General features: G+C 41.4%; 1 protein-coding gene across 2 annotated transcripts in view; it reads right to left on the bottom strand.

The window, feature by feature from the left end:
• The window catches only part of RNF150 (ring finger protein 150), a 142216-nt gene that overhangs the window by 22897 nt on the left and 105052 nt on the right, over positions 1-14267 (bottom strand). The window contains exon 7 of one of the 2 annotated variants that reach the window (XM_061442009.1): positions 3458-3564. In XM_061442009.1, the coding sequence (XP_061297993.1) occupies positions 3458-3564 (107 nt within the window). Of the gene's footprint in view, positions 1-2966; positions 3565-14267 lie in introns of those variants that run through there. The other variant, XM_061442019.1, reaches the window with a different exon arrangement.

Here is a 14267-nt window from a genome sequence, read left to right as displayed (position 1 = left end):
TTGTACCCTGTGAGGAAATCTTAGTGCAGAGATTCGTGTAAGCAAAATAGTACATGGGCATGCAGATCTGCAGAATTAAGGCTTTCATATGTGCTACAAACATACACTTGGGGGTCTTAGTCATTATGAAGCACCTCAAACTTGCAAGGCATTTCAGAGGTTATATATACAAAGAATACTGTCAGCCAGGTTCTGCTTTAGAAAAATATTTCCATTTGACAGAGGGAATTAATTATTCTCATAGACCTGTTGAAAATAACATGATTTTGGTGCAAGTCCAAAATTAGCTGCAAGTGCTTTTCTGAAGGACAGAATAAATCATTTACTTAAGTGCTTTCCTAAATTCTGGCTTCAGTGATGTGTAACCTGGCTTTCTACTTGCTACTGCTTAACAGTGCCCAGAGCTGTAGAACACCTGAGGACAGAGATGGAAAAACATATTTCCTGAGTGAAACCGCAGGTAGAACAGGGAAAACAAAAGCAGATTGACTCCTGACTCAGATTTGCTAGGGTGCCTCTTCTGGAAGACTACAATATGGTGATATGTGTAAATGTCTCGCTCAGCCTAGCACCCTGCCAGTGGCCACCTGCGGAACCTGAGGGACCACACCTGGTATGGGATACACAGGAAAAGAACATGCACAGCGTGATCCCTCCCTGAAATCCTTCCCCAACTCCTAGAAATAAGGGCAGGATCTCAGTTACCATCTATGTGATGCCCCTTTGAGCACAGCTCCCTCCAATGATTTTGCTGGGCAAAGGACCCAGTTGAGTGTCAGCTGGGAGTTTCATCTACTGTCTTGCTTTTCCACAGACCTCACTGCTCTGCTGTGTTGTGGATGAATCTGCTATGGCAACAGATAATAGGTCAATCTATCTATTGAGATTAACTTAATTAATTGTGAAATTAACTTCAGTGTGAAATAAAACAAAGACTTTGTGACAGCTTCTCTAAAACTCAATCAGTGCAGCCAAGAGTATTTTGTCTGTGTGCTGCGCTGCAGCGGGTGGATGCTAAAGGATTACTGACAACTCAGACATTGTGTTCGTGATGTTCCTGTGACATGTAGCACCCAGGCTCCAGCACTAGAGAAGAAATTGTACCAGCGTGTGCAGTTCCCCTTGGGAGACCTGACTGTGTATAACCAACTTCACTCTTTCCCCTGCCGTCATTTGAGATGAATTTCATTCCTATGTGAAGGGCCAGTGGTGCTGTAAGCACCACTTAAATCCCATTTCAGCATTATTTCCAGAGCCTAAGTGGAGCTGATGCAGTACCTTGTGCAAACTCTCTTGCGTAGGGGTGAATCTCAGCATTGGTCCTCCTGATGCTGTGGACCTTTCCCATAGCAGCAAGGAATAGAGGAGACATTAAAGAATAAGGAAAATATGATCACAGAACCACACATACTGGCAAAACTGACCTAGCTGCGCCCTTTGGAATGATCTCTAACTGTCTTTTTAAACCAAGCAGATTTCCAGCATCTCCTTAATTAAGTAGAGATGTCCTTTCAAATGGCTTATAAAAATCTAACTGCACATTTCCAGATCATGGTTTTGAAGGATGATTAGGCTGTGCTCCTTCGCCTCAAAGTTACCCTGTAATTCAGGGACTAAGAACATCAAAAAAATTAAGCTATAAAATGAATTGAGTTCTAACTGGACCGAAAAGGATGGAGTATAATTTTTCCTTCTTCCTGTACTAAAGAAGCAAGTCAGCCAAAATTTTAGGGATAGTTCTAAACATATTTGTTCCTGAATAAGATCTGACAAACCAAATTTTGGCTGGAAGTTGGTCTCCACGTTTAACAAGTAAATCCAAAAGGAGATTAAACACAGCAAGAACCCTAATAGTTGCATTTTGAGATGCTGCCATGGCACCATCAAGTCAAAATGTTTGACCTCGCCATGAAATTGCAATGTAAGATGAATTGTTGATTCTATGGACTTGACTCAGGAGGCAGTAATGTGATTCAAATCATCTGACTGTCAACAGAAACCGTGTACTCTTGTGTAACAGTAAGCTAAAAATGCTTCTTCACAGTTGAGTATTTTGACTGAAAAAGGAAATCATACACTGAACAAGTAATGATATAAGCTTTCCTATGAAAACCAGAGCTCAGGATGAACTAAATAATCATTGCAGGCCATTATTACTTAGGCGTTTTGATTTATGTTAGTTCTGTTTATTTTCACATTCCCTCCCCTTTACCCAATGTATTTTGGTACACCTATCTATATACAAAATGCAAGTATTCTATTATGTTTGCCACAGTGTTGACAGGGACCCTGGAGGGCAAGGAACCATTTGAACTCCTGTGTTGGGTAACAAGTTTTAAAAAGTAAGAAGTGAAAAACACCAAGAAAAAAAACACAAACAAACCAGGAAGCAAACATTTCAACCAGCTGCCTCCTGCTTCATTAGCAATTTCTGATGCTGATATCAGCATCTTCAGACCCTTTCTAAGAACACTGTCATCCACATAATGCACAGCTGTCAACAAGCAGCCTCTGGAAACCTCTCAGACACTCCTTTAGCCTACCAGTCAGTCTGCAAAATTAAGAAGAGACATGATGTTATACTAGATCTTCTTTTCCAGCTACTGAACTGTAGGAAGGCCATTACTGTAGTGACAACTGCTAATGGCATAAAATATAGCAAAGGACTACAAGGATGGAGTAAAGCTTTAAGCTTTTTTTTCTCTCCTTCTCACTGTATGATACTTGTCTAGAACAGACCTCTACATAAAAGCCAACGCAATGGAGTTTTAACCCAAATATCAACAATCTCTGTTAACTCGCAGCTATCCTACAAATAAAGGCCTTCAGCATATACTATTTCCAAGGCTCCCACTTAATGAAAGCAGACTTCACGTTAATGCAGGGTGCTGGTGCACCATCCTTCTGAAGCCATGTGTACTTCATGCAGAAACAACAAGGCAATGATAAATCCTGGAGTCAGATCATGAAGTGACCAGTGAATGGGAATTCAGATTTCTGGACTGAACTCTCGAAAAAGCTGGGGTCAGTCAATAAAAACAGAGTGTCCATCCATAACAAACTATAACCAACCAAACAAACATAACAAATGGACGTCTTTTCAAAACAAAGAAACAAAACCCAATCGAACAAGTGTAGAAAACACTCAAGCTGTCTTTTCAGTTGCTTATTTATGAGCCACTGAAGAGTTACATGACCGCTCTCAAGCACGTGGGTAAACTGAAAGCGCTCATCTCCCGTGTGGACAAAATGAACGTATGCAGATGATGAAACTGCATCCAGGCAGACACAACTGTTGCTATTGCTTTTCATGACCATCTCAGAATGGAGTGTGCAGGAGTGACAGTGCTCTGGAGGCATGTGCATGACTGGTCCAAATCCTAGAAAGCTGACACACTCCCTCCCTGTGACCCTCCCCTGTAGTTTAGTGTTGGATCTCTGTTTTTCAAGACTTCACCTCTTCGCAGTCTTGATCAGTGGAAAGCTCCACATCGGACAGTCCAACCTCCATTGCCATAATCAATGAAATATCTGAATCACTGCTCACTGCTGGCTCCTGTTCATCTGTGAGGGTAGAAAAGACAAGAAAAGAGCGTTATGGTCATGTCTTTCTGTCAATTTACTACTATGTTTTGGTTCTGCAGATGGGACCCAGATATTTCCCCATGAGTGAGGTTCTCCTTAGATTCCAAACTTTGCTCTTACTCACTATCTGTCTAAAGCTTTTCAAAAGTATCAGAAAGTTAAAGCTATCAGTAGTGAGAAACACAATGACAAAGAATCCTCCCAGGGCTCTCCATCAAGGCCCTCCACCTCCTTCCTCCCACTGCCTGAGCACTTCCCCTTTTCACTTGGCATCATCCTACTCCTGCAACAAAGGCAGCAAGTTAAGGACTAAGGCACAGGCACCTGGTGGAGCGAGTTGGCCATGAGGAAAACATTTCTTACAGGAAAAAAATCTACTCAAACCCTCATTAGGTGACATGATTGCTGTTAGTGGAGACTTCTAAAAAGGCACTAGGCTTACGTCTAGAAGGAGCAGCATGTGTCTCATTAGTTATGCCCCAGGACTCAGGACCAGTCTACCTGCCTTCTCAGGTGCCTTCTCTCATCTTTTTCCAGTCTGTTTTCTATTCACCCTTTCCACTGTTTGAAGATGCCCTGAGGGTTCTTTATACAGGCCAAAGGGATCTGCCTTAATCCACCATGATCACAAATACAGTAAGAGTCAGACTGGCCGAACTGCAAATCCCATCAAAAGTATAAGTGTAGGAAGAGCAACTTGTTTTTGTTTTGATACCACAGCACTTACTACGTAATTAGTAGCAGATAAAGACAACAGATTTTAAAGAACTAAAAGCTTCTTTTATTTCAATAGCAATCAGGAGAAGCAAAGCACACTGGATCTCTTGGGAGATCTTCAAAGGCACAAAAATCCCATAGGTGGCTGAGTCCCTGAGAGAAAAAGTTAATGGTTCATATTTTCCATTGGTTTAATTACAATACTGTAAATGTATTTAAATCTGTGGCAGTTTTTCCTTTACATATTTTATTTTTCAGACAATAGAAGCAGAGCTTGATTGACGCTAAAAAAACCCTGAAAGTTGAATATCTAAGAATTAATAAGTAAGAATCATTACAGAGGAGACAGGAAAATAATAACTCCACACAGTTCAATTATTCACTTGAAGCTGAGCACAATTAGTCTCCTCTCAAGAGCTGTGTGTTTTCAAAATCTGTTTTAGAGAAAAAAACCATGTATTTACTTGTGCTGGGATTAGACGTCATGTTCCGTGGAGAAAGCCTGAATGCGGTCTGCATTATTCAGACTGAAAGAGCCAGTGCTGTGCTTTACAACCCTTCCCAATTTTCATCCTGGATTATTTTTATACTTTCTTGATTACAAGATAAATAATTAATGCACACAACCTCTTTATATCTGTATCTTTTTTTTCTCCTTATCAATATGACAGCAGTAAAACATTTCAAAGCATTGCTTCTGACTATAAATGCTTCCACTGGAGGTGGGGGAAGTATGCACTGGTATCTCCTGCAGACTTCAGTGGGTTTGAATTACACTGAACCATTAGGTGAACTGCTAGATCCAAGAGTACAAAAGCACACCTCCAAGACCTAAAGCATAATCTGTAGTGGTAACAGCTCCCTGAGCCAGAACGATGTGGTTCCAGACTACTGGATTATTTATCATTCCTCTGTAACTAATAGGATTCTTAAAAACAATGAAAACAATGCTTTAAATGTTGACCTAAGAGCAAGTTTATATTTGCATGACAGAGTTCCTGAGGCTTAGCCATGTTAAACTGCTGCCTGGAGAACTCTTGAGAGAAAGGTGATTTTCATCTGAGCTACCTGTGCAGGAAAGAAGGACTGGCTGAATGGTGGCAGCCACACATGTACTGAAGAGACAGGCTGAGCTGCCAACACCAAATGTCAGAGCATCAAATAGAGACGTGTTTATGGTGCTGAAATGTTATTTCAAGAGTGTTGTTTCCTCTGGGGTTGCACAGCCAAAAACGATCTCAGCTGAGTTCAAGAGAGGCAGAGAGAACAGCAGCAGATTTACAGCTCACCTACCAACTACCTAACCTATGCACAGGAGCACCCACCTTCCAAACCAACAAACTTGAGTTTTGAATTAAAAATCCTACACAGTTATTAATTATTGGATCTTAATATTTCCAAAGTGTGGGCTCTGTAGTTTATCTTCCTTGGGACTGAAGTGCAGGTCAGTAGGAACAGTGAACAAAGGATCCTAAAAATGCCTGTGCTTCTCCCTTGGTATTGTTCCTTCAGTGCTGTGCAAGTGCCTAGAAACATGAATGATCCACCTTCCTTGCTTGCTAACAGTGCAGTGGTTCAAAATCCCAAAGCTGCAGCCTGGAAGATGAGACAAGATAAGGAAATTAATGCATCCCTAAGCATTACAGGAGTCCTGCTACTGACCTCAACATGCACAGGATGAAGTTCTGGGATGCTGCAGAAGATACAGCAGACACGGATCAGCCACAGGTAACTGGCTGCAAGGGCTATAAACTGCCTCACATGGTTTCCCTCCCAAACACACGCTTTCTATATTTTGGTGGTTGGTTTGTTTTTTGCCAGCTGTTCAATTATGTGAGCGAGCACAGCTAGTGACATTTGTTAAAGGTAAGCAAACCTCAACTAAACTGCCAGTGCCAGGAGCTTACCCTGCATTTTGCATCCCTGGTTTTTAGATCCTATTTACAGTGACAAAGCTTATACAGTCACACAGGTTCTACAGATGTCTGACTCACTGCTAAGAACTTTTATGACCTTTTTTTGCAAGTTTTTTTTGAGATCTGGTGTTCTTGAAGCCCTGAAGCCAGGTGAGGATCTCAACTGTCAGTGAAGATCTCAGCTTTCACTTAAAAATAAATGAATCGTACAAAGTAAAAAGGAAAGAAGAATTTAAAAAGCCACATATCCCTAATTTCTAGACAGATTTTATGCTGTAAAATATCTGATTTATAATTTCACATGTTTGAGATTGGCAATCCTGTCTAACAACATACACTATAATAGTTCCACACTGTGCTTTATAGCACTTCATGCCACAGGCATAAGGCCTTTTGCTTAATGAAGCAAAAGGCACATCCCAAGCTGCTTTTCAGCCTGAGTGCTAGTGCCTACAGCAGGCAACTGTAGACCTCCCTGCCACATTCCTCTCATGTCAGTGAAACGCAATACACCACAGCACGCTGCCTACTTCCAAACATTTTCCACTCACTCATATTCCCTGACACACATTCAGCTGAGAGGTGCAATAAAACAAACTCCCTCTGTAGCCAATATTTAGATTTAATTATGCTAATGCAGGAAGAACATTGCCACATAGATATGGAACTGCCCTACATAACAGTGGTTCAGCCCCTACTTGCTGCAAGGTTCATTAAGTGATGTTTATATCTGAGTATAACTGCAGTCAAACAAGGATGAAGACAGCTAGTTATTCTGGTGCTTTAAAACCAGTAAGACTGCACACTAGTAATAGTTATCAACTTTTGCTGCTACTCCTAACACTTTGAGTAAGTCTGTAGCTATTGCACACTAATAAATATTCCAAAAGAAAAAGGTCAAGACGATGAGTTTCCAAGAATTCAATACTGCTTGCGAGAGCCTTGGGAGGGACCTAAGCATTCAACAGTCAGTGAAAAGTGCATTTACAAAGACATTAATCTGCCATGTGTAGGCAAGCACACAGGCATGGCCACAATGAGAGATACTTGTAATGACCCAGTCAAAGATAAGGCACAAGCTGATGAAACTGTGGTGGGTTTTGCACTCATGGTGGCTTATCAGTGTGCTCCTCCCCAGGAAGGCCACATCTGACGCTATGCTCTGATCTCCCTAGGACAGGGGCAGTGCCATGGGGCTCTCCTGAAATTGGTCCTGCTTGCCCCAGAGGCTGAGATTTCGCCCAGGCTCATGGAGCTGTAAAAGCTGCAGACCCTCATGTTTGGGCTAAAAGGTCTACAAGCAATTTGCATCCACAAAGTCACCAGAAAAACAGGAATACATTAAAATGTTATACAGCAAAGGCTTCATTGAATGCATATAAGATTTGTTTAAGATGACAGACTTTTTTCCTTCTCTGGACCATTAGGTAGCTCTCTGCTGCTCATTTGTGGGTAAGCAGAGAAGTATCGATTATTACATGTCAAATAAGAGCTGCCACCAGTGTGTAATTCATCTACCGAAAGTGTAACTAAAGCCAGCAATCTCCTATTCTTGAGACTAAAAACACAGGCCACGGCACTAAACTATTCAACTGGGAGGCAGTCTCCCTTCCCTCATTTGTTATCAGCTCTCTGTGAACTAATTCAGCATATTCAGTCCTGCTCCACACAGAGCTGTGCAGCTGCTAATGGTTTTCTTCATCTTATGACAGTCACAGGAATCAGAGAGTAAGAAAAAGCTACTACCATGCTACTGACTCAGGTGTAACCTATTTGTATAGCTATAAAGTTGAGCATTTAGCACAAGGGACAAGTCTTGTTTTGCACAGATCTTCCATTCTTGATGGTGGATGCCCATTTAAGGAGAAATGAGAAATTATTGATTTCTTCAACTAATGAAATGCTGTGAAAAATTTATCAGCTCTTATCCCATCCTTAGCTGGCAGAAATTGTACAGCAGACAAAGGAACTGTGTCTAAAACCTCATTCTGACAATAAATATACAGCAAAACTTCATTTTGCTATTTATTTTACATTCTAGATTTTGCTATTCATTTCACATTCTCAGTTCTATGAAATATACCTTACCTCAGAACTCTTCATTTTCTGAAGATAGAACTAAGCCAAAACATAAAACCCCTGGTGACAGGTATGCTCTCATGTCTAGACCAGTATCTAAAATTTATGCGTTAGCATGAACCTTACTCCAGTCTGTAGCTCCCTTCTACTAAACAAACATTGCCCCCAATAAAACGTGTCTTGAAGCACTTTGTTTCAGAAAAAAACAGAAATGTGACCATCTCCTGGAGCTGAGGACCTGAGAAGAAAACATATCCAAGGTCATTACAGGCATTGACATGGGACCTTTATCAAAATGGATTCTGCTCAGCATGAAGCCTCAAGGAACTGACAACGCAATGTAATTCTGATTTTGCTTCCAGTATCAGAACAACCAGAACACTATTCATCATCTTTGATTTATGACCAGGAGAGATAGACATTTCCAGAGCCCTCTATTTTAGTTTTGTCTGCCCAAGAATGCACTCTACCACTACAGAGTTTATTGCTCCCTCCTCTTGCAGCCTTGCTACAGCATCACTTTGCTGCTTATAGTCCAAGCAGAGGAGCATGGTCCTATGAAGTTAGTACCTTGAATGGCAACTCCTCCCATAATAGTACTTGATCGCTGACCCTCTTCTTTAAAAACACTACTGATTCTTAAAATTATCTTCAAATTAATCATCCAATACTTTTTACTGGATCATTTTATAAGGAAGTCCCAAATTCCTTCCATATCATCTTGATAATCGTTAACACTTTAGAACAGGCAATAAATACACTAACAAAATAACTGAAATAAGACACATGGAAAAAAATGCCTATAAAATCTCCGATGCAAAATAAGCACTGGGAATATGTCTGAGGAGAAAGGGTTATAAAAAGCCTGTTACTAACACGGTCCTTTTTACTTAGTCCACAGAGACTAATAAAATGGATGAAGTCTGGCTGGCTACAATCAAGAACACAGAACTGGGGAAATATTTTATTGCTGTTCCCTAGCATCAGCAAGAGACTTATCTGAGCAGCAAAGGGAAAAGCAGTTAAGCGTGGTAACTGCTTTTGGAAGAAAAGGTTAGAGTCTTTTTCATAAATAACAAGCCAGAGCTCTGTGAATGTACTAATGGCAACAGGGCTCCATTCAGGGGATAAAGCAGATGATGCCTGAGGTACAGAATATCCAAACATCAACACACCAGGAAGAACCAAATGGCATGACCTGGCAGGATTCATTCAAGACAACATTTCAAAAATGTGTTTGACTGTATTAAACCCTCAGCGGTTGAGAGACTTGACAGATGGGTCTGGATATGACATAAACCACTGGAATCCTTCCCAAAGAAAACCTGTTTCGTAATTCTGATTGAGTGAAAAGGCAACAAACTTTCTTCCTTTTATCTTTATTAGGATATATGTTTTGGGAGAACATACAGCATCTCTTAACGCAAACAGCCAAAGACATAGCTCCCTGACTTCAAACATCCTGCAGAGCAAAGGGGCAACATTATCATCATCATCCTAGACATGAGCTACTGAGACGGAGAGTCACGACTCTTCAACAATTCTGGGTGCCCAGTTAAGACACCATACACCTGATTTTTCAGTTACACATTTTATGCCTCAAGAATATCTTCTACTACTTCAGTTACAGCTGTAATTACGCAGCACTTCTGGAAATCATATCCTAGTATCTAAAGTCAACCATCAAAAAATGAAGGGGAAATTATTAGTAATACAACCAATTTTCTGAAGCCTAAATTTGGAACATGTTCTTTTAAGCAATAAACTTTAACACCGGTTACCTGAGAAGACATTTTGTGTTTTGGCAAGACAATACACTCATTTTCATTAACAGCACAGAAAAGTATCAGCACCCAAATGCTTTATCCAAAAAGAAAGGGGGGAAAAAAATCTGTTGAAATAAGGACATAAGATATAAAACACATGGAGCAGATAGCAAACACATCTGCAGAAAACTGAGTAAAAAAGGGGAAGAACACATACCACATGTTATTCAATGGAGACAGTTAGACCTGACTGGCTGTAAAAGCAAAACATTTTTATTCATTTTATATCTATTTTTTTAATATATATTTTTACACACATATATTTCTATATACATCTTTAGTGAGCATACACTAGCTCCTTGGGATTTTGTCCATGAGTCAGAACACATGGCCTTTGAAATTCACTGCATGTATTAACATTATTTTAGGAGTCAACACTTTGGAGGCCTTCTCTCTATGAAAGGCTGGCTGATGTTTGGGGAACTCTTGATCAGCTGTCTTAGTGGGGTGCTGCCGACCCTCTCTGTGACACAATGAATATGACTCTGCCAAATACAACACAAGAAAACCTAGTATTTTTGCTTTCAGTACACTTTCGTCTTTCTCCTTACTCTTATGGGTCATGCTTATCACATTCCTGCCTATTCCACAGAAGGGAAACTCATTCTGTGCCATAGATGCTGCAATATAATTTTCTCTTCCCATGACTTGTCTTTCCTTTTTCCTATTGGAAACTCCATCAAAATATAATCGGAAATATTGCCTGAACAGTGAATGGAGTCATCACACTAAGGTCTCTTGCACTGACCTCTATGCTCTCCTATCAGGTAATCTCCACATTCAACGTTCCTTCACAGTTTATCTAAATGTCTGGTGTTATTCAAAGTATTTTCTTCCACTGTCAGACAAGAATCATCCTACTTCTCTCACAAGACGGCATCCAGCCTCTTAAACCTTCACAAAGGTACTTTTCCTTTCCCCCTGTAAGTCATCCCACTGTCCCCTTCCAGAGAAGTGCACACCCTCCTTATCATTCACGACTGGCCATCCTCAGTGCCTAAATACTGCACCAGATAATACCTCTGGTCAGGACAGCACCTTCTTTCTTATGCCCACAGGAAGTTTCAGAACTGCATTTCATGCTACAGCCTGTTAGAAATGGCTGTTATTTAGAACATGCAAAATTATTCATGTATTTGATTGAAAATCAGAAAATGACATCTCCCATAAAAAGGGAAAAATTCAAAAATACTGAAGCATGGGGCTGTAACTACGTAACAGTTTTGATTCTCAGCTACCTCAGCTACTTTTGGCAATACATTAAATTGTCAAAGATATTTAATTCTGAAATTTTTAATTCTGAAAAAGAGTTCAGCTACTTTTTGTAACATCCTGCTAGCTCCTAAACCACTCCGAGAATCCTAAGAAATATTAAGTTTTCCATTTCATGTTAAAAAAGTCTAATTCAACTTTCCACCAAATTCACTCCAAAAAAGTCTCTTAGGCCCAGACTGAGCTAAAATCACTACTATCATGCAGTCCCAAGCACTGCTATAAACACTTCATGCACAGGTATCATTCTCTGATCATTTCTACTATTCTTCCATTTAATTTCTTTGTATGCAGAGCAAGTTTCTGACTTAGCTGGAGTTCCGTGTACCAGCAGCATGACAGAGCCAAGAAGTGGAACTCCAACTTCCCTGCCCTAGCTCACCCTCTGACCACCCATCCTTGGTCAGCTCTGCTATTCCCTTGACTGGCCAGGGAGCTGACTCCATTTAAAGCAATGTCTGCAAACTCCTTTGGAAACATTTTTTACTAGGCTAGCAGCTGAAGAGGTTGGCTCCATCATAAGGCAAGCACTGCAGTCACCTCTAGGAAAGAAGCATACAGAAAGAGAGAAAGGAAGGGTTCCCCCCTTGCATTCAACATCTGCAAGCTGTCCCTGCGGTACCATGACCTAAAATGTCAGGTGTGGCACAGGGACTGCTTTTTACTTGGTTTTCTTAGCAGCTGCTGAATGACCAGGACTCATTGGTGTTACTGCAAAACAAATAGCAGCAAGTGATATATCTAAAAATAATCCTATTTGGTCATGTTAATGGTGTGCAAGGGATATAGCAAGGATTATTCCTGTAGCAAGGGTGACAAGTGTGGAGAGACATACACCCCTTGAGCAGTGAGCAAACATCTTTAATCATGCTGCCAGCTATTTAAAAACCTGAAGGGATAGCAGGTATGTGACAAAAGTAGAGTTAAATGCTGTATGTGCTAGCATGTGTTATATGCTATCTGGCCTACTGGTAGGCTGTCATAATAACGAGCCTTCTACATCAAAAAAGTATAATCACATAATTTAATTGTGTGCACCTCAGGTTCCATGGGCTATCCTGGTGACTGCTATTGTGACTGAGCTTTCTTACTTATATCACAAAAACCTGTGTCAGCAGCATGATCTGCTTCCTGCAAGCCTGAAAGGAGAAGGAAATTACAGGCTGACTCAGGCACACAATGCACTGGATTGAATGAGAGTGTAATGGTAAGCGAAACTTCAGTTCTGTTTTGAAGGAACATAAGGAAGAAACATCTTTTCATGGCGTGATTTAGACATGTACTGGCCAAGACCACACAAATCCCTCAGAGCAGTCACACTGGAGAGGTATCACAACACCCCTAAGCATGATACAATATTGAACCAGAAGACTCAATTTATGCCAGTGGTTTCCAAAACCTTGTTCTCAGGTCTCATCGTGCCGCAAGCGGGTTGGAACTAGATGATTTTAAGGTCCTTTCCAGCCCTAACTATTCTATGATTCTATGACTCCATGGCAGAAACAGATGCACAAAGCCACTTGAGATCACTCCTTCTCAGGACTGCACAGTCCTACTGACCCCACCTGCACAGCAGTTCTGCTCTGCCCTGCTGCTTTGCACCCTGCTCCTGGCCTGTAGGAATGTGCAAAGGGACACTCAGCCCAGCAGCACCCTCACTTCCCACCAAAGAGCCCGTCCCAGAGCACCCATGGCTGGGTGGTGGCTGAATTTCAGCAGGGTTTGCGGGCACACATCAGGGCCTGGGGAAAATGGCATCCCATTGCTTTGATCTCTGCCTAACAGCTTTGGCACAGCTGGATCCTGCAAAGGCACCCAGGATCACAGCTCTCCTGGGAAGTGGGAATGCCACCTTTGGCACACAAGGGAGGGAAAGAAGGGGTGTTTGGTGCTTGCATGAGCAATCCACCAAAGGCACACAAGACTAGGACGTGAAAGTGGACCTGCAGAGCAAGGTCTGACTAGGCTGTTGTAAGAGATCTCAGATTATGGCAGCTTTTCTTCCAGGGCCTCTCACTCCTACTTCAGCTCATGTACAAGGTGGCTACTAGCCAGCGAGAATCTGCATGGGGGCAATTAATTCTGGGAACGTGATGTGAAACGTAGGCTGCTGTGACAAGAAGGAAGAAAAACATTTCTGCCTAATCGCTATGCACTGCTTCCTCAATCACAAGCATGCACACAGCTGTAACAGAAAACAACAGCTTGCTTTAAAGAAAACTCCCATTAATTTCTGAATGAGGGTGTTGGAAAAGCTCATGTTAGTCTGGCTGAGTTTGTCTGTCATGGCAGCATGAGCATGATTTTCATATCTGTCTCTTCAAATATGTTTTACTGCACAGACTCTCCAAAACCCTAAGCCACTAGCAAAGCACAGTACTGAGGAGCCATATACTGAACTTTCAACAGCAGTTATGACAAACATCCTTGTGGAAAGATGTCACAAAAATGCCTGCATATATTAGAGGATCTACTGAGAAAACATACAAGGAGGTGGCTGAAAAGCTCAGCAGTGGCGGAATGACTTAACTAAAGCACATGAATATCTTCTCTTCCTGTTTTTCACACACAGTCCTGCCTTGCTTTCCAATGCTGCTAACAGTGGGCTCCACCTGAGATCTCCAGGACATGTCCAGGATAAAGGAGCAAGTCATTAGCCCAGGACTTCCTGGGGTCTTGAATTTTGTGGATGTCACCAGAAACCCTGTCCTTACCATGCACATTGGTGATGCTTGGCTGAAATTTAATTCCATTAGAAATGTCCATAATAAATATTTCCGCCAGGGATGTCTTCTCATTAGGCATGAAAAAACTGCACACAGCAATAAAGCCGAAAAAGAAAAATCCCACAGTGGTGGTGGTGCAACCCACG

This window comes from Pezoporus flaviventris, unplaced genomic scaffold, assembly GCF_033815535.1.
Source record: "Pezoporus flaviventris isolate CSIRO_AGI_PZ_B2104156 unplaced genomic scaffold, CSIRO_AGI_Pfla_v1 ptg000002l, whole genome shotgun sequence".
Classification (NCBI taxonomy): Eukaryota; Metazoa; Chordata; class Aves; order Psittaciformes; family Psittacidae; genus Pezoporus; species Pezoporus flaviventris.
Note: the sequence above shows the minus strand (reverse complement) of the source record. Positions and strands in the feature narration are given on the sequence as shown.